We start from the raw sequence: 20,333 nt of genomic DNA, 5'->3' as shown, positions 1-20,333 counted from the left end.
TTAGTTTTTTGAGGAATCCCCATACTGCTTTCCATAATGGCTGCACAAAACTACATTCCCATCAGCAGTGTAGGAGGGTTCCCTTGTCTTCACACCCTCTCTAGCATTTACTGTTTGTGGACTTTTGAATGATGGCCGTTCTGACTGGTGTGAGGTGGTACCTCACTGTAGTTTTGATTTGCATTTCTCTGATAATTAACTATATTTAGCATTTTTTCATGTGCCTATTGGCCATTTTAAAGTCTTCATTGGAAAATTGCTTGTTTAGGTCTTCTGCCCATCTTTGGATTGGGTTGTTTTTTTTTTTTTTTTTTTTGTTATTAAGTTGTATGAGCTTTTTGCATTCTGGAAATTAAACCTTTGTCAGTCGCATCAAAAAAAATTTTCTGGGGGGTAGATAATTTGGTTTACTTATTTATTTTTAGAGGAGGTTCCAGGGATTGAACCCAGGACCTTGTGTGTGTTAAGCATGCACTCTACCACTTGAGCTATACCCTCCCACCTCAAATTTCTTTATTTTATTATCTTATAATACAGTATGCTGCATTTGTTACAAGGACTGAACCAATATTTACACATTTTTACCTAAGGTCATACTTTATTCAGATACCCTTGGTTTTTACCTAATGCCCAGTTTCTGGTCCAGAATCTCACCCAGGATACCACATGACAAATATGAATATGCAGTTTCTTTCATTTCTAGGACCAGGGCTGTGGTGGCTTTTTATCTCGAAGCCGAATTTCTATGGTCCAAGTGGACCTTAGGGAATTGGGGATTACTTGGCCATGGCAGCTGATTGTGATCTCACGTCTTGAGCTTTTATTCCACTCCCAGGTCTCTTGCCAGTCTGTCCTTTGACTTGTCCCCTCTTTGGCCTCAATTTTCTCATCTGTAAGATGAAAGCATCGGGCTAGTTTCACCTGGACAGGCTGAGTCCTGGGGTCGATCTCTGAGTGAAGTTTTTTGCTCCTCGCCTGGGACAGAAGGATCTGGCAGGTGTGGTGGTGCCCCATGGGGCAAAGCCCGGACCCAGACCTCACCCACTGCAGGAGACACTCTGGCTTTGGGCTTTTCAAGTCAAAGATGAGCGGCCTGTCCCAGGTTTGCCGCTGATTCTGAGGCCCTCTTATCTCTGAGCCGCACCCAGGAGTTTCCCCATCCATCAAGTGGAGGCTGGTAGGATGACGTGTGAGGGGCCTCCAGCTGGGAATAGAGCAGGATGCCCTGGGGAGCATTGAGTTCTCCATTCCTGGAGGTGTGCAAACTGTTGTGGTGGCAACGCTGGACTTTGAGGAGCTCCCTGTTGGATGGGGGTTCCAGCCCCTGTGTCGACCTGTTTCCCCACACCTGCCACTGGCTGCCCACACACAGTTGCCTCCCTTCTCAGCTCATGCCAGGACTGCCTTTGGCCCTGGGCTGAGGGAGGCCTGCCAAATGTACCACACCCCTGGGCCGCAGACAGGAGACTGGCGGGAAGCTCATGATTGTTACCTGCCTGTCTTGTGGTTCCTTTGGCTGCCAGGCCAGTCTGCTACCCAGGCAGCGCCCATAGGCTAGGTACCAGGTACACTGTCCAAAGCTCGAGAGGAGCAAGAGGAGGTCGAGAGGAGCCCCCTGATTAGGGGGAAATGAGGAGCCTTGTGCCCCTACCCATCCCCCCTTCCCCAAACCAGACTCCTCCATTCGGGCAGTGATTGGATTCCTCCAAGTCCGGGCCTTTGCATCTTCTGTTCCTTCTACCACCAGTGTCCTCCCTCTGCTTTAGCTGTTGTACTCCTAGTCTTCCTTCAGGGCCTAATGTAAAAGACCCCTCTACTGGACCCTAGCTGCCCCAGACCCTGCCTGTGTCACAGCACGTATCACCCTGAGTCATAATAGGCCTCTTCCGTGCCTGTGTCCCTGTCCCTTGATTTCCCAGAAGGCAGGGGGTGGGGCTGACTCACCCTGTGAAGTTTTAGACATCTCATCTGCCCTCAGAGTTATTGCATGAAAGGAGTGGATAGGGAAAGAGAACTGCTGTGGCGAACCTTTCCTGAGCACCTTCTGTTTCCTAGCACTGTTGCATCTGTTTAATCGCTATCCTCCAAGCCCCGCCCCGCGCCAGGTGGGCGCTGTCACTGGCTGGTCCGTGGGGGAAGGGGCAGCAGGAGCGCAGGTGCGGAGGGAACTGGTGTCCAGCCGCGGTGGAGGCCTCGATGAAACCGGACGACTCGCTGCAAGCCACCAGGGCGGATGAGGGCACCGGGGCGTCTCTGCACAACCCAGGGTCCAGGGACTCTCCACGGGTCGCACGCTAACAGTCCCCCATTTTTCAAAAGAGGTAACTGAGGCTCCGCCTGGGACGCACCTGGCCCCGCCCAGGAGGCCCCACCCCCAGAAGCCCCGCCCCGGCCCCACAGTGAACCGGGACCAGGTCCTCGCGCGGCACCGGCTGGTCGACAGGTGGAGCTGAGCCGTGCGCCTCGCGCTCGGAGCCGCGCTCCCGGCCCCACCATGGGCAACAGCGCGGGCCGCAGCGACTTCGAGTGGGTCTACACCGACCAGCCGCACACGCAGAGGCGCAAAGAGATGCTCGGTGAGCCCGGGGCCCCGCGGCTTCGCCACGGGTGGGGACGGCCCCGGGGCCGTCTGGAGTTGCTGGCTAACCGGAGCCCAGGGGTCGCTCTTGCGCGGGCCTGATGCCCAGCGGGACCTCCCTTACCTCTGCTGCAAGGAGGGTGGGAGCGCCACTTCCCCTCCCCAGCGTCCGCCGCCCGGGGCCGCCGAGTCCCCAGCTTGGGTCTGGAACTCCCCTCACGCCTCTGCCTCGGTCCTGGGATCTAGGACTGGAGGACCCGAGCCGATGCTCGCGCAGGGGGATGTGAGCCGCTCCCTGGGGCAAACCCTGGGCGCGGGGACTATGCGGCACAGGGGTCGGCCCGAGGGACGTCTCTGTGGGATGCGCCGCCCCCGCCTGCCGCTAGTCCTCCGCCGGCACCTGGGCGTCTGTGTGCGCAGAGCTCCTGGCTCCCGCCGCCAGAGAGGCCGCCAAGCCCACCCCTCATACCGGAGTTTTGCCTCGAAGGAAGCAAACGAGGGGAACGAGGGATACAGCTTTTTAAAAGCAATGATTGTACCAAAGAATCTCGTCCATTCCGTCCTTTATTTTATAGCCTAATACACAGCGGCCCCCTCTCTGTCGCTTAGTGTTGCCAGAGGTCGTTACTCGCTCCTGTGCACTCACCTAACCTGCAAACTGGTCTCTCAGGAAGACCCAGGATGTACAGTCCTTTACCGGGGATTCCGTGTTAAAGGGCTCACAACTCCAGAACAGCTTTTACTAGATGCCACCATATTGTCTTCACAGTGCCAGGCTGGCTTCCAGCAGGGTGGACACGCTCCCTGCTCCCCAGAAGCAGTTGTGATTTCCCCACACCCTCGCCTACACCTGGGGTTGGCAAACGTTTTGATCTTTGCCAATCAGATGAACAGAACAAAACTATTTCATTGTGAGTTTAATCTTTATGTGATAACTGGTTTCAATATTTAATTGGCCATTTTAACTTTTCTCTCGGGTTGATCTTTTGCTTATTGATCGCTAGAGCTCTTTGTATAGGAGGCTTTTAACCCTTTGTCTTATATACATTGCAAATATTTTTCCCCTTTATAATCACAGAAACTTTTTTGTTTTTGTTTTTAATGCATTTGAATAGATTGTCTTTTTTCTTTCGAATTTCCCCTTTGCTGTCTTCCTGCTTCCCCTCAAGACTATGGAAATATCTGTCCTATTACTTTTCAACCTTTCAGACATCGGATGCGTTGAGTGGTTAGTGTGTGACTGTACTCCACTGTTGCTGGGGGTTTAGGTCCTAGAGACCCCTGGGTGGGTCTCTGACTTCATGGTTTTCTCCTGTGAGATGTCCAGTAGCCTTAGCACTATTTTTGGCCTCACCAGTGACAGCATTGTCCCCTATACCTGTATCTTCCCCTCAGGTGACTCAGAGGGGCCTTGGTGATCATCTGGTCTCCCCCTACCCCCTCCACACAGAGGGCAAGCATCCTGGCTACGGCCCCTCATCAGGTCTGAGGCAGGGCTGTTTCCTCTCCCTTCCCTTACAGGACTCACTGGGTACCTGGCCCTAGGTGGAGAAGGCTGGGAGATGTATCCTGGCCCACAGAGCTGCCTGGGCGGATCCAGACACTCTGGGCTGCAGCCTTACTTTCCTAGTCTATATAATGGGCACAGTCATCCTTTCTGGCAGAATGGGTGTGAGGATAAAAGGAGTGCCCAGTGGAGTACCCAGCATGCCAGGACACGCAGAAGGAATTCTCTAAAGAGACGTCACAGGCCCTGGAACCAGTCCAGGAAGCATCCTGGACAGGGTGGCTGGGACGCACAAGTTCCCAAGGGCTGACTCTCCAGGAAGTTTTGCAAATTTCCACTGTCCCCTCAGTGTTGTGGATTCCCCTTCATGTGTCCAGTTTTGAGCTAATGAACTTGGAATGTGTCTTTTTCCCTCCCTCCCAGGCCTTTGCACAAGCTGTTCCCCTGCCTGGATGTCCTTCCTCCTGTTATGCCCCACTCACTCTACCCAGTTCTCCCTCCTGCGGGAAGCCCCCCAGCCTGGGCTGGGTGAGGCTGCCCCTTGGGCGTTTCCCTCCATGGCCTCAGCCCATTGGGTTCTCTGAGGCAGGTGGTTTGGGTCCAGACCCTGGCTGTGGAGCTGGTCTCCCAGCAAGGCCAACACCAGCTCATTAGCCACATGACCCTAGGCAAGTCAATAAACAGATGAGGAAATTGAGGTTTGGTTGAGTTACAAGGGGTTAATTAAATAAAACTAAAATGAATTTAAATTAATTACTAGATTTTAATGAATACATTTAATTAAAATATTAAATTAATTAAACAATTAGATTAAATGAGTTATGTTAAGTGCTTAGCTCAACACTCAGTAAATGTTAGCTACCATGATAATTATTACCTCTGGCAGGCCTGCCCATGTGCTCTCCAAGGACGGATTACCTTTCCATCTCTGCTTTTCTGAAGCCTGTGCTATTCCCAGCCTGAGAGAACTCCTCTGTGGAACTGCCAGTGTCTCTTTACAGAAGAGGCCCCAGTGTAGGGCTCAGAGAGGGGTAGCAACTTGCCTAGGGCCACACAGCTCAGAGGCCATAGAGGGCAGGTTGATGTTTAGGCGGGGATGTGCTCTGGTCCCAGTTAGGTTGCTGCTGTGGCCCAGGCCAAGCTCCTTGGGGGCCATTGGATGCTCAATAACCATCCTAATCTTGGAGTCAGAACCCAGGGAGTCCTTGCAGAGAGCTGGTTGCAGTGCTCTGCAGGCAGGAGCAAACTCCGTCTCCAGATCCTGCTTGGATAGGGACCTGTCTCCCAGGCCAGGAGCTGAGGCTCCCTGTGCTGTGAGGGCAGGAGCAGGGCCGGCAAGACTGTCATCACATCGGAGATCAGAGTCCAAGCTGGGTGTGGCCACTGGTGTAAGAAGCAAGGTTTGAATCTGTCTTCAAAAACAAAGAGCTTTCTGATTTGTTTTTGCGTTTTAGTTATGAAAGCAGGGCACACGCACATAAAAATGTGTTTAAAAATCAAATAATCAAAGGAAAATGAGGAAGTAAGATTCTTGTTGGATTATTTGCTTAGGAAAGGCTCTGGCTGGGGCGCTCGCAGGGGGAATTCGTGGAGTCCCCTCCCTCCAGCACCGAGGCGAGGCGCTGGTGCAGGGCTGGAGGGCGGGCAGGCCTCAGGGACCTTCTCCTCATGCCCCTCATCCCTGCTGCAGTCAGAATGTAGACTTGCCCTCATTCGCCAGACGGGCCGCAGCCTGTGTCCACCCAGCTCTGAGATTCTGCAGAAGGCAGACTGGTGCCTTCCTCCCCTCCTGCCCTGAGCAGCACGACCTCTCTTTGAGCCAGATAACTTCTGGCCAGAGATGTGAGTCTTTGATTGGCCAGGGGGCCCTACCGTGTCCTCCCAACTCAAACCCTTCTAGGGCTGCCCTTGCTAAAATCTCAGCTCTGCTCTGGACTGTTGGCGCTCCTGCCTTTTCTCCTTTCTGCTCTGTAGTCACTTGGTGGAATATACCTCCATCTGCCCGCTTCCTACATCATATGCCTTCGGAAAATGCTGTTTCCTTTGCTTAGATGTTTTCCCCCTACTCTTCATCTACCAAACTCTTACGCAACCTTCATGTCTCAGCCTAAATGTCCCTTCCTCAGAAATATTAACAGCATGCGCGCGCACATACACACATGCACACACGCAGACTATGCTGGGAAACTTGAAATAATTGACTCTCTGAAGGGAACAAAAGGTCCTGGTTTACAAATTGGCATTTGCCAACCTCTGTAAATATTTCCATCACGGTCAATTTCAACACGCATCGCTGAGGGAGCTGGGGAGAGAGGAGCCTATCTGGCCGCTTCCCAGCGGCAGGTGTGGCCTGAGTGCTGACACCACAGCACAACCCCCACCTCCCGGCCCCCGCCCCACCAGCTACTCCTCCCTTCCTCCCGCGGGGGCCTGTGCACTTTCCCCTCCTGATCTTTGCCCCCATTAGTAATTCTACTTTGATTTGTTGGGTGACTGCTTTAATTGTCTGACCCCTCCACTCGACTCTGAGCTTCCGGAGGGCAGGACCAGACCCACCTCCGCTAGAGCCGGTCCCTTGGTTCCCAGCGAGGCTGAGCGAAGGCAGCAGGCACCTACACAAAGCTTGAGCATATCCTGTCCAAACCTGCCAGGATTATCGCGGGGTTCCCTCCCCACAGTGTTGCCAGGGATCTGCCCACTGCCAGGAGCACAGGTTTATTAACCCTTGCCAACTGGACAGGGGGAGACATCCTGTTTTAATTGGCATTTCTAAGCTGATTAGTGAGGCTGAGCATTTCTTCTTGATTTCACTGTTGTCTTCTGCGAACTTTCTACTCATGTCCTTGACTGCTTTTCCCATGGGAGTAATCCTCCAGCATCTTGGAGAGTCAGACGTGACTTGTCGTGGCCCTGCATTTGCCACACGTAACAAGAATCCTCCCTGGTGTCTGTCTTGTGTCTTTTCACTTGGAGCATTTTTTCCCCTTTCTTTTCTTTTCGTTTCCTTCTCTGTTTCTGGCCTTACAGTCATTTGCATTTTTTATGCATGGCAGGACCCTGGGAAGTTAGGCCACTTGCCCAAGTTCAAGCGGCCGGTCAGGGTCAGGACAGAGCTCTAACCTGGTGATGCTGGCCTGCGCCTCTGTTCCACCCTCTTCTCCACCTGGGACCGAACAGGGCCTGTTCCTCCTCCGGTCCCTGACATGTGACCCACGGGCAGTTGCCAGCTCACATGTCCCCTCCTCTTGTTCTTTCCAGCCTCTGTACTGAAGTGTGTGCCCGGCCTTCCACCTGGCCTGCTTTCCCCCCACATTCTTTAGTTTGTACCTGCTCTATGAGGTGTGATTTGCATACCATAAAATTCACTCATTTTTAAAGGCACAGTCCAGTGATTTTCAGTGAAGTTACACAGTCCACTTTCAGAGTGTCCCCCTCATCCCCACATAGCCCAGGGCCACTTGCTGTCACTCAGCATCTCCTGCCGTGAATCCTCAGATCCAAACCCTCATCCTTTGAGCTTTGGCTCGAGTGTCAGGGGACTTTGTGTGCATGTCCTCTTGGCACATCCCAGTGGGGACAGGCTGCCCGTGCCCCTCACAGGTGGCACCCACCCCTGCTCAGCCTGGGGGCCCTTCTGCCTCTGGACCTTCAGCAAATATTTGTCAATGAACAAAGAGCAGGTTCAGTGGGAGGCAGGGGAGGGGGCGGAGTTAAGCGACTCCTGAAGGCACTTTGGGCCACTTTGCACATTTTCCATGTTGAGTCAGGGCCCCAGGGTGCTCCGAAACTGGAAAGGAGGTGGGAGAGACGGGGCCATGGGGAGGCGGCTCACCAAGCGTTGGGGCCAGAGCTGCAGGGAAGCTGTTTAGGAAGGAGGGGCTTTGGGGGCCTTTGGGTGCCTTGCTTGGAGATGCTGTCAGAGGTGGTGAGTGGGGATGTGAGGGAAGGCGCTCTGCACAGTGGCTTGTGGTGGGACAGGGTCAAGTGGGAGCCAGAAGCAGGTGGGCAGCAGTGAGCTGATGGAAGTGATGGAACATTCCAGACTTGGGAGCACACAGGCGGTGAAAGGCAGTGACAAGGACCTCCCCTTGTCAGCAGTGGCATTTGGCCTCCCTGAGGAAGTGGTCAGAGTATCCAGTCCTAGATAGTACCAGGCCCCAGGTGCCTGGAAGGGTCTGGAGCATAAGTGGGGAGAAGCCCCGTGTGTTCCTGGGAGCCCTGCTGGAGGCCAGAGAGAAGGGGGCTAGGTGGGGAGCCCATAGCTGGGAGGGGAGCCTGGTGCCTCCCCTGCCCAGCTGCCTGTTTCTGCCATTGTCCTCCTGTGCTGGTGCAGCAGAATTTGTCAGGAAGAGTTCTGGGGGTAACCAGGACGCACAGGAGGCTGTTCTGTGAGACTGGTGTGCGTTGCTGGGTCCAGGCTGCCCTTCCTTCCAGCAGCTCCTCTGCTGAGACCTCTGGGTCCTTATGGACAAGTCCATCACGTATGGAGATGTACGCAATGCATCGAAAGGTTCGCATCTGTGGGAGCCATGCTGCCCAACACCTCGGAGCTGGCCGCCTTCTCCCTCATTCCCTCCTGTCCCCTGTGCCCCAGCGGAGACCCAGCTCTATATGCTCACAGCCTGGGCTGTCAGAGCAGGTGCCTTAGGAACAGAGGGTGAGGAAGCTGGCCCAGAGAGGGACTTGGGCTTGCCGGAGGACATACAGCAGTCGGACTGAGCCAGGCGGCTCTCCTGAACCACAGCTCCGGGGCTGTGGCATTCCCTGCGGATGCCAGAGGGGCCGGGGAAATGAGGCAGGTGGTTTCACCGTGTGGTGGAACCTCTGTTTGCCCATCTCTAAGATGGGGGGATGGTTCCCTCCAGGCAGAGTGGTAAAGGCTGAATGAATGAGTGTGTGTCAGAGGCCGGGCAAGCTTCACCTGCCAAGGGCCGCGTCTGCACCTGGGCCCCAGCCCACATCCTGAAGCCAGGGCTCCTCAGGTCAAGTGTTGGCTCTCTTGCCCCGCCCTGCCTGGTCCGACCCTGCCCTGGACCTCGGCCCCTCCTTCCTATGCCATGCCTGGACAGTGTGACTTCTAGCAATGACTGTTGTTCATGGCCACCTGCCCAGCTGCCTCGGGCCCCACCCAGGCCCCTGCTGGAAGACCATTTGCGTGGGTCTGTTTGTCTTTGTTCCAGGTGGCTGTCCGTCCACACTGGGCTCCAGGCTGCCCCGCGGGAGCAGAGAGCCCTTGAGGCATGCATGTCCTAACGCAGCTTCTCCTGTCCTCTGCTCCCAAGGCCTGAGGGGGCAGAGTACCCCCTGGTCAAATTGGGTCAGGTTTGGGTGTCCAGGCAGGCCTGGGTCTCCCCAGGGGGCTACGGCTCCTGCCCCCCTCCTCAGGGTTTCCACCTCTTCTGGAGCCCAGGGAAGATGGTACCTTGTGGCTCTCGTCCCCTAGCTCATCCCTGAGTCGCTGGACGAGGAACCCCCTGTCAGGCCCGTATCCCTCCTTGCCTTTTCCATGTCTGCATCTCTGTCCCCTCCTCTGCCATCCCCTGGCCCCTCTCTCCCATCTCAGCACCCTAGCAGCTCTCCCTCCCCATGCCTCACTCTCCCCTCACCTTCTCTCCTCGCCTCCTGCTGAAATGGCTCCTGCTGAGGCCCCCATGGCCTTGCTGAGTCCAGCAGGCATCTGTCCTGTCTTCCTTTCCATGACCCTCCCTGACCCCCTGGTGGACATCCCCAGCCCATGGCTACAATTATACTGAATCCCGAATGCGCTCAGTGACCTCCTTGGGTCTGCGTGGCTGGAGGTCCCCTGCACATCTTCTCGGGGTGGCCCCCAGGCCTCCCGGCTCCCCAGGGACTCAGAAGCTCTGGAACTGAAAAGGTTCGCCATTTGCTGTTTCCCTTGAGGGAAGGTTGAGCTTTTGTCCAGCAGGTATGGGGGGCTGGTGGATCAGCGTGGCCCTGCTCACCAGTGCTGTTCGGGTGGGTCCAGAGCCGCCCCACTCCTTAGATGGGGTCCTCCTGTGCTCTGCACTGAAGGCCGGGGTGCTCAGCCGGGTCTCCAAGCCCCCTGGCCGCTGCCTCTGAGCACTCACGGGTGTTGCCCCTCGTGCGTGTTCAGCCCAGGCTCCCTGGAGACCACGCCTTTGGACGGAGCGCCTGCCCTGCCCTGCCTCCCTGCTTGGCTTCCTGGGGCTCCTTCTCCCTGCACTGTGGTCTGGAAAGTGCCTCCGTGCAGAGTGGTGGTGATCTGGAGCTCATGTGCCTGACTCCCTCTCAGGGATCGCCCCTGAGCTGCCGGCTTGTACATCGGCCCCATTTTTCATTACTTCCAGTGGGGTGGCCGAGCCCAGTGACCGTCAAGGCCTGGGAGCACTGGGCCTGTTCTCGTAGGTTAGAGCAAGCCCGGGGCCAGATCAGCCTCCAAGACCAGCCCCCGCCCCCGCCCCCCAGCCTCAAAGGTCAGAAACACGAGGTTTACTCTCAGATCAGAAAACTGCACTTAATGACGACAGTAAGAACAGTCAGAGGGCTCAGAGCTGTCATCCTGGTCCCACCACTGCGTGGGTGGGTGGGTAGGAGTGCCAGCCCCATTTTCCAGGTGTGGAGGCCTAGGCTGGGCGGTGCTGTGGCCAGGACTGGCCCTGGCCTGCTCGGTCTGCCTGGGTGAGAGGCTGGGGATCAGACACCCCATGCCCTGTTGGGGCTGCTCTGAGCTGGGGGCAGCTGAGTCCTTGGGAAGGAAGAAGTCTGACCTTGGGAACACCCGAAGGTGTTCTCCTGTCCCTCCACTCAGGCATGACTTTTTGTCTTTGACAGATGGGGCACCTGAGGCCCACCATCCAAGGTCACAGCAGCTGGGCTCTGTCACTGCCCTTGCCTCCGGGGGGCACTGGAGTGGCTTGTTTGCTGGTCTGGATCCCTGAGCCAGGGTCCTGGTCCCTGCTGGCCCACAGCTTGCCAGTCTGTGCTCACCTGTTGCAGGTGTGGCCTGCCCCATCCTCCTGCCCCAGGCTTGGCCTCCATCCAAGGGAAAATAGGGGAGGTCCACCCCGCAGAGGCTGGTGGCCTCCTGGATCAGCTCCCAGGTGTGCGTGGGCAGGCGAGGGCTTGGCACCTGGTTACCCAAGTGGGGAGGCTGGTGCCGAGAAGCTGCCACTGTTGGGAGGGAGGCTGGTGGAGCTTTGTGGCCTGTGGTCCCAACCTGACACCCAAGTATGCAAAGGTTCAGAGATGCTGTCTCTGCGGCACTGGGCTGTGGGTGAGAGCCTTTCTGATAGCTGAGGTTGCCAGCGCGTCCTTGCCCTGGGCATCATGGGGACGGTGCTTCCTTTCCTGCTCCACCCCACCGTGGCTACTGGATTCCCGCCCTTCTAGGCCCCTCAGTACCCCGCTGGAAGCACCCATCCTCCTGGGTAGCCCTGAGGCCCACTCTCTGAAGTGTCTGCGCTCACTCTGACCCACGTTTGGGGCAGGAACCAGCTGGGATGTGGCCTGCTCCCTGCACGCCCTCCCGAGTGGGGCCCACCGCGTGTCAGTCCCCATCCCCCAGGTCAGGGTCCTTTTGTCTCTCTTGCTCTGCCTCGTCCACCTCGATCGGGGCTGGTGGACGAGCCCTTGAGGGGCAGGGCCAGGTGTGAGTGGCCCCCGTGCCCAGTGCAGAGATGGGGCGGGGAGCGGCCAGAGTGGTCGGCCGGGCTGCGGGAGCCCCGCTGTCCCCTCATTCCCGGTGCAGCTGCGTGTTTCCTAGGGCTGTGGTGGCAAATCTCTGCAACCTCGGAGGCTTGAAACAACACAGGTGCTATCTCATGGTTCCCGGAGCTCAGAAGTCTGACCTGGGCCTCACTGGGCCAAAGTCATGGTGTCGGCAGGGCCATGCTCCTCCTGGGAGCTCTGGTGGGTGTCTGTGTCCTGGCCTTTCCAGCTTCTGGAGCTGCCTGCAACCCTCGGCTCAGGGCCCCTCCTCCATCTTCACAGCCAGCAGTGCTGATGGTGTCCTTGGCCGGCCACCCCAGACTTCTCTCCTGCCCACTTTTCCACTGTCCGGAGCCTGGGATGATGATGACACGGCTGCCCGGATAATCCAGTCTCCTCCCCATTGTGAGGTCAGCAGGCCGGCAGCCTGGGTGCCGTGTCAGCTGACCAACTCACAGGTGGGGGGGGTCGTGGACACCTTCGGGGGCTGTTGGTCTCTCCCTCCACCTTGTGAAATGGTTTAAGGCGGCAGCCTCCCCACCCCCACCCGCCCCGCCCCACCATGTTCCTCCACCTGCTGGGGCAGCAAGCACCCTACGGGGGCCTCCGGCCTTTCTTGGACAGCCAGGTCACCTCCCACGACCCACACAGCCGCCATCAGGGACTGTGGCAGGACTGGGGTTGGGGGAGCTCTAATCAGCCGCCTTCCAACGCCGTCCCCAGCACCCCCCTCACCTGGTAACCTGTCTGCGGGCCCCTGCCTCTCAAACCTTGCCTCCCTGGGGCGCTTTTGTTGACTCTTCATCACAAAGCGCAGGTTCATCCCCTGGCTGGTCAGCCTGAGCCTTTCCATGCCTGATCTAGTCATCCTCCCAGTTACCTGTTTATGGTTCAGAAACCAGCCTTGGGGCGGAGGTAACCTGCCCAGAGCTGAGATGTTTAGTCAAACTTTATTATTATTATTTATATAGCAAACGTAGAATTTGCCATTTAAGCCACGTTTTAAGTGTGTGATTTGGCGGCCTTGATTACATTCACAGTGCTGTTTGTGCGGCCATCGCTACTATTTCCAAAATGTTTTCATGATGCCGAGCAGAAACGCTATACCCATTTCATTACCAGTCACTGCCCAGCCCCATCCGGGCCTCCCCAAGCCCCTGGTAGCCTCTACTTTCTGCTGCTGTGATCTTGCCGATTCTAGATGTTTCACATAAGGGGAATCTGGCTTATTTCCCCCGGCCTAATGTCTTCCCGGTTCGCCCATGTTGGATGTAGTCTGTGTCAGTATTTCATTCCTTTTTGGGGGGGGGGGGGTTGCTTGTAGTTTATCTGGGAGTCAGTTCCAGGGAGTGGGATTAAGCGAGGTGGCATTGTGAAATGAAGAAGTGGGACATTCAGTCTAAGGGTTTTAAATCGAGGTATAATTGACCTGTCATGGTATTTACTAGCTTCAGATGTACAACGTAATGGTTTGATGTTTGTTTATTGCAGAATGATCACTAAGTCTAGTTAACATCCTTCACCACACATAGTTAGTTTTTTTTTTCTTGAAGTTCTTGGATGAGAAAAGTTCTTGAGGAGAACTTTCAAAAATCTACTTTCTTAGCAGCTTTTAAATATGCAACAGTCAACATTCTGTACATTATATCCGCATGACTTACTTTATAACTGCAAGTTTCATTCTTTTCTAAGGCTGAATAATATTCCATTTTGTGGATGGACCACATTTTGTTTATCCAGGCATTAGCTGATGGACACTTGGGTGGTTTCCACCTTCTGGCTGTTGTGAATAGTTCTATGAACGTGAGTGGGCAGGTCTCTGTGTCTGTGAGCTAAACTCTCTGGGGTATGTATTTAGGAGTGGAATTGCTGGATCACATGGTAGTTCCGTGTTTCGCGTCTGGAAGAACTGCCCGATTGTTTTTCAAGATGGCTGCACCATTTTGCTTTTCTACCAGCAACATACAAATAAGGGTTCCACTTTCCTTAAGCCTCACAGCACTTGTTTCTCTGGTTTTGAGTCCAGCCATCCTGGCGGGTGTGAGGTGGGAGCTCACTGCATCCCTAACTATCTGTTAGTCTATTTTCATCTGCTTATTGGACAGGTGCACATCTTTGGAGAAATGTCTGTTCAGGTCCTTTGCCCATTTTTTTTTTTTGATTGTCTATCTTTTTGTTGTTGGGCTGTAGGAGATCTTTATCTATTCTGGTTACTAAAGCGTCATCCAGAGCTGGAATTTGACCCTGCTCTGGAGGCTCCTCCCGGGACACTGTGGCCGCCTGGAGTCCCGGTTAAGCGGACCGAGGTGTATTACCAGCCCTGGGCTTGCTTGCTCTCTCCCAAGTTCTGCTTTGACACTCGTACTGTGGCCACCATCCTCATGGACCTGACTGGGTGGTGCTTTGGTGGCTTCAGGGAGAGGGCTCCTGGGATGAAAGGGCCCAGGCAGTTTTTCGGAGCTTGGAGGCCTGGGGGTGGCCTCAGCAATTGGGGGACAGCAGCTGGAATGGGAGCAGGGGGTGGGGGTGTGGGATTCAGACCCTGGCCACTGGCAGGCTGTCCTGTGGCTGTGTGGGACCCTTGGACCGGGTCAAAACCACCGCAGCTGCCAGATGAGTGAAGGCTGGATGGGAGCACTGGTGTGTAGATGGCAGGGGGAAACGCTGTCTGGGGGACTCTGGGGGTTTCCTGGGCAGAGATGTGGGAACCCTGACCCCCCCAGCCTCTCCAGCAGACGCGAGCTGTCCCACCATCAGGGCCAGGACCGTTCGGTGGGGACAGACACTCTGTGAGGCACATCATGCCCATGCTGTGTCACACACGGGCCCAGAGAGGGTGGAAACTCACTGCAGCCACACAGCAAGATCAAGACTGACCCCGAGATGGGCTTGCGGCTTTGCAGCTCGGGCAGGAGGATTTGGAGCCTGCGTCTCCCTTCTGACGGGGCAGAATTCCCTTGCCCTTGTCATGTGTCTCTCTGCATACCCCCAGGGACAGGCAGCTCTCCGCCTCCCAAGCAGCCTATTCCATTGCAGGCTGAGTGGCTCTGACAGGAAGTTCTTTGGGCTGGGAGGAGGGAGTAGCTGTCACACCCTCCCCGAGCACAAAAGGGAAGTGATTTCCTGGGTCTCTGGGAAAGAGCAGGCAGGACTGGACCCTGGCCTGGCCGGTTCCCCTTGGGGCTCAGTCTCTGCTGCGATCCTGGAGACCCTCTTCACCCGGTGCCCTGGGACAAACACCGGCCTCAGAGTCCCCATCAGTATCAGGGCACTGGCCCTGCCTCTGAGGGAACCAAAGGACAGGGCAGACCTGGGGTGGGGGGGGCAACCGTCCCTTTGAGCATGTGATGTCCCCCCATCACCCCCTCTGCCAGGCAGAGGTTTCTAGAAGGCAGTCTTGTCCAGGGCATCCACCCCACTCAGCTTTTCTATTCTACAGGGTTGGACCGCTCCTGGGCTGGGAAGGCCCTCCCTCCCCTGCTTGGGTACCTCCCACTCTCATTGTTTTTCCCTTTTCTGTAGAACAAAATATAGAAAAGTACAAAAGATACTATAACAAACATCTACCACCCAAAATACACACATTCAACATTTTATCATGTTTCCTTCAGATCTTGTTTGTTTTAAGAACGGAAACTCTCAAAGCCAGAGCCCTCCACAGCCCCCTCCCCCGGCCCCCGCCCTGTCCCAGGGGCCTGAGTTCTGGGCATCCAGGCTGCCTGTCCCTGCCCCGCTAGCTCGAAGCCCACAGCTGTGTGGGTGCAGCCCCGCGGGCGGTTCACCTGCAGCTCTCTCTGCAGCTGCTTTGATTTTGGGCATTACGTTTCTGGGGCCATGCGGACGCCTGTTCTTTATTTAGGCTGGTGGCAAAGACCTCCACTGTGGGAAGTCTCCCTAGAGCCCCCCAGGTGGCGGGGAGGCCGGACCGCCTGCCTCTGCACGTGCACAGACCGGGCTGTTCCTGGGCCCCAAAGAGCAGTGCCAGGTCTTTGAGTCTGAAGGGGCGAGGGCATTTCTGTCACTGCCTGGGGGTTAAATGGGTAGTGGAGGGAGGGACAGAAGATCGCAGGAGAAATGGAAGGAGGGAGGGAATAGGGGGAGGGGCTAGCATGCACCTGGGACCCAGGCAGCCAGCACCAGTGTCACCTTCTCTCCTGGTCCTTCCTGCAGCCAAGTACCCGGCCATCAAGGCCCTGATGCGACCAGACCCTCATCTCAAGTGGACGGTGCTGGGGCTGGTGCTGGCGCAGCTGCTGGCCTGCTGGCTGGTGCGGGGGCTGGCGTGGCGCTGGCTGTTCTTCTGGGCCTACACCTTTGGGGGCTGCGTGAACCACTCGCTGACGCTGGCCATCCACGACATCTCGCACAACACGGCCTTTGGCACGGGCCGCGCCGCCCACAACCGCTGGTTCGCCATCTTTGCCAACCTGCCCATAGGCTTGCCCTACGCTGCCTCCTTCAAGAAGTACCACGTGGACCACCACCGCTACCTGGGCGGCGACGGGCTGGACGTGGACGTGCCCACGCGCCTGGAGGGCTGGCTCTTCTGCACGCCGGCCCGCAAGCTGCTCTGGCTGCTGCTGCAGCCCTTCTTCTACTCGCTGCGGCCGCTCTGCGTGCACCCCAAGGCCATGACCCGCATGGAGGTGCTCAATGCCCTGGTGCAGCTGGCGGCCAACGCCACAATCTTCTCCCTCTGGGGGCTCAAGTCCATGGTCTACCTGCTGGCCAGCTCCATACTGGGCCTGGGCCTGCACCCCATCTCTGGCCACTTCGTGGCCGAGCACTACATGTTCCTCAAGGGCCACGAGACCTACTCCTACTACGGGCCCCTCAACTGGATCACCTTCAATGTGGGCTACCACGTGGAGCACCACGACTTCCCCAGCATCCCGGGCTGCAACCTGCCCCTGGTACGTGGCCACGGTCGCAGGGCTGATGTGGGCGAGGGGGTGCACGGACGCCTTAGGGGAGATGTGGGGAAGGCTTTGGGCAACACTCCAGCCTCTTTTCCTCTTGTGCTGATCATGGGATGGCCACGTTCTTGCCTGTGGCCCCCAGGGCAGAAGGAGGCCACCTGGCAAAGGGAATGCTTGGCTGGAGAATGAGGAGGTGAATTCAGGTGGGGAGGGGGCTCAAGGGTCACTTTACAGTTTAGATCATTTGGTTTAGTGAAAACCTATTTGAGCCCAGCTGCAATATTCACTGGCTGGCTGTGTGTCCTCCGGTAAGCCACTCACCCTCTCTGTGCCTCAGCTTCCCCTTCTGTAAAAGGGGGCAGCAGTAGTGACACTGCCAGTGATGCACCGCCCCTTCCCATCTCCTGATCCCGTCCCTGCCGATTTCTTGTCACTGCCCTGTGCCCCTTTGGGCACAGAGAGGACAGGGTAGGCCTTGGCCTTTGTGACTCAAGGGACTTGGCCTGAGCTGTCTCAGAGCGGAAGCCTCCAGGGAGACCTATGTTGGAGACTTTCTAAAGGAGAAGGAGGGAGGGGGAGGGGGAGGAGTTCCAGTCTGGCGGTCGTTGGTTAGAGCAGAGGTGACCACGGACAGGATGGCTGGAGGCGGCGGCGGTGGGAAGGCTGTTGGAGAGGGCGGGTCTGTGTGTGCCTGCCCGTGTGTGCACGTGTGTATGTGCGTGCCGGCAGGCCTACCTGCTTATCTGTGTCTGTGTGTGCACGTGGTTGTGAGCACAGGTCTGGGTGTGCACATGGCTGTGTGTGAGCACAGGTCTGGGTGTGCAGGAGTTTGTGCAGTGGCCCACGTGACTCGAGTCCGACAGCCCTCGTGCTCAGCCCTGCCCCAGCGGAACCGAGGTCCTGCTCTGTGCTGGACACTGCCTTACTGAAGACTCACCCCAAACCCATGGGGCAGAGGCCCTCATTAGCCACTGTGCCCATTTCACAGACGAGAAGGCAGAGGCCCAGAGAGGGGAGATACCCGCCTCAGGAAGTACTAGAGCCAGAATCTGGACTGAAGTCAGTCACAGAAGCACCTGCTAGCTCTGAGCCTTTGTATTTCCCAAGCAAAGTCGAAGGCTCTCTGCTCATGCCCTGTGCAGGTCATCTCTTCCCTCAAAACCCCTGCCCCATCTTCAGCTATAAAGCAGGCCCTGAGCACCTGGTGCGTCCTCTACAGGGGAGTGGAGGGCATCCCCTGCAGTTGGCGAGCAGAGGAGGTGGAGGTGGTGTTGGAGACGCTGGTGTGGATGCAGGCACTGAGGCTGGGAGCACTTCCTGGAGGAGGTGGGCTGAGGGTGTCGGGTGCAGAGGTAGGCAGGGAGCTGAAGAGGAAATGAAAAGTACTGAGGCTGGAAGGAGGGCAATGGGGTTGGGGGTGCTGGGAGCCGAGGCCAGAGGGGTTGGCAGGTGGGAGAGGGCATTGAACACCAGGCCACGGTGCATGAACGTGACCATGGTTCAGCAGGACTCAAGCCTGGTTGTGCCTCAGATCTCTGCAGGTGCTTGAGTGGAAGAAACCCCAGCTCACCATGGGGCTCCTGGGTTAGAAACCCAGGGTGTGGGCTCCAAGAGGGGAGGGTGCATTTTTAACTCCTCTCCTCACTTAGGGCAGGGGGCTCAGCACCTCTTGGTGCCCCCAGCCAATTGCCTTCTGCCTTCAGGCAGCACCGGGCGGCCTCCTGCCTACTGAGCCAGACACGGTACCCTGAGAGGTGATGGGGGGGTATGTGTCTGTGTGCGCACACACTTCCGTGCGCATGCGTGCCCGCGCCTGGGCTCACAGGCATGGCTGCGTGTGCGAGGCCCCGCCTGTGCCCCCGTGTATGGACGTGTGCCCACGTGCCCGCACGCCTGACCCGCTCGCCCTCTCCGCAGGTGCGGAAGATCGCGCCCGAGTACTACGACCACCTGCCCCAGCACCACTCGTGGGTGAAGGTGCTCTGGGATTTTGTGTTTGAGGACTCCCTGGGGCCCTTCGCCCGGGTGAAGAGGGTGTACAAGCTGGCAGAAGACCCCCTGTGAGCCTGACAGCTGGGGCCTGGCGTGGATGGACCCTGCCGTGCGCTGGCCCTGCCGCGGGCTGCTGCGGCCGAGGGTAGGAGCGGCCTGTGTGCTCTGGTTGCTGCCCGGCCCCGCCCCACCCCTCCCCGCCCCGCCCCGCCCACCTGCTGCAGAGCTGGCTGTCACCTGTCCCCCCTTGGCCCACTGCCCAGAACTGGTTTGGCTGCATTTGATTCCTGCACCTTGGGCTGCTGCTCTTGTCCCTGGGAGCCCCGAGACCACGGGACAGTGGGCATGGACGGCAGCCTGGAGGCGCTTGGCCCGCACACAGGCTCGCCGTCCACCTCAGGCCCGGCCCTCCCTTTCTGGGCCTCACGGGGCGAGAACCAGCCCTGCCCCGGGCACGCTGTGCCTGTGGTCTCCAGGGAACTGATTTCTCTGGCGTTCCCATGCCCTAAATTGAACCCAGCGTTTGTTTTCACGTCCACAGATTGTGCTTCCAAGGAGTGGGCTCAGCTCCTGTCAGGCAGGGCCAGGGCCTCAGTGCGCCTCCCTCCTGGGGACGACTCACTGGCCCTCAGGCACGGCTGCTGCCGGCAAGTTGGGTCTGAGGTGGCATTCCCCCAGGGCCCTGCCATGGTGGGTGGCTGGCCTCGGGGTATGGGCAGAAGGCTTCCCGCTTGCCCTGGAGGTCCACGTGGCTCCGAAGCCCCTCATCACTAGCCTTCCCTCCTCTCCGCCCGGCTGAGCTCTGCAGACACCACCTCCCCCCGGCCCACGGGTCTGCTCCTGCACGAGTCCCTGCTCCACCTTGAGCCCCCACCCTCACCTGCTCAGCTGTGGGGCTTGAGAGCAGGTACCACAGGCCCAACAGTGGGTAGACAGGTGGTTGGACAGGTGACTGCCCAGGTGACTTCCAGCTCTGATGGAAGAAGGCTGGTGTCCTTGGTGTCTCTGTAAAGTGGGACATGGCTTGTTCCGACTGCTGGGGGCTGATGGCACAGCTGAGGCCTAGGGAGGCATCTCTTTTGTCAGCCCCTTGGCCCTAAGGGCTGCACTGGGGTGGGCTGGGGCCTTGGTCTCCCGGAGGGAGGCAGGCAGAGGGGTGCCTGGGCCAGGCCCTCTGGCCAGATGAAGGGGTGTGGGTGCAGCCCTGCAGCTCCCACCGCAGCCCAGGGAGACAGTCTTCACTTGTAGACTTAAGGCTGAGAAGGCCGAGGACCAGCCCCCAGGGGTGTGCGGGGCTGGGCTGTCTTAGTGACCGGGGAGAGGGACGGCTGGGAGGAAGGCACACTGCAGCCCCCGCCCCCTGGTGCCCGAGACCTGGCAGGTGCTGAGCAAGGACTTCCCGCCCAGGGCTGGGAGTGGCCTCACGTGGTGCCAGGCACCCTTGTATCTGAATGGTCTGACCACTGAGATGGCCCAGGGAAGAGGCCCTCGGGCTTACTGGGGGAGGGACATGCACTCGGCCTGGGAGTACTTTGAGCCTGGGCGGTGGCCCCGCCTTCTGCACACAGGCCCACCAGGCCTGGGGGAGCCCTGGAGAGCCCAGCTGAGCCTCACAAACGCTCTGTGTCTGCCAGCGTGCTTCTCTGCA

General features: G+C 57.6%; 1 protein-coding gene across 2 annotated transcripts; it reads left to right on the top strand.

Moving 5' to 3' along the window:
* Nucleotides 1-2,429: 2,429 nt before the first annotated feature.
* DEGS2 (delta 4-desaturase, sphingolipid 2) lies at nt 2,430-18,889 on the top strand. 2 transcript variants are annotated; one of them, XM_010987531.3, is made up of 3 exons: nt 2,430-2,576; nt 15,945-16,687; nt 18,611-18,889. In XM_010987531.3, the coding sequence occupies exons 1-3, from the start codon at nt 2,495-2,497 to the stop codon at nt 18,755-18,757; spliced, it is 972 nt and encodes a 323-aa protein (XP_010985833.2). In that variant the 5' UTR covers nt 2,430-2,494; the 3' UTR covers nt 18,758-18,889. The 2 variants fall into 2 exon arrangements, with proteins under 2 accessions (XP_010985833.2, XP_064342319.1); XM_064486249.1 differs by lacking the exon at nt 18,611-18,889 and having other exon boundaries at nt 15,945-16,882.
* Nucleotides 18,890-20,333: the final 1,444 nt, after the last annotated feature.

The sequence above is a fragment of the Camelus dromedarius genome, chromosome 5 (genome assembly GCF_036321535.1).
Source record: "Camelus dromedarius isolate mCamDro1 chromosome 5, mCamDro1.pat, whole genome shotgun sequence".
Classification (NCBI taxonomy): domain Eukaryota; kingdom Metazoa; phylum Chordata; class Mammalia; order Artiodactyla; family Camelidae; genus Camelus; species Camelus dromedarius.
Note: the sequence above shows the minus strand (reverse complement) of the source record. Positions and strands in the feature narration are given on the sequence as shown.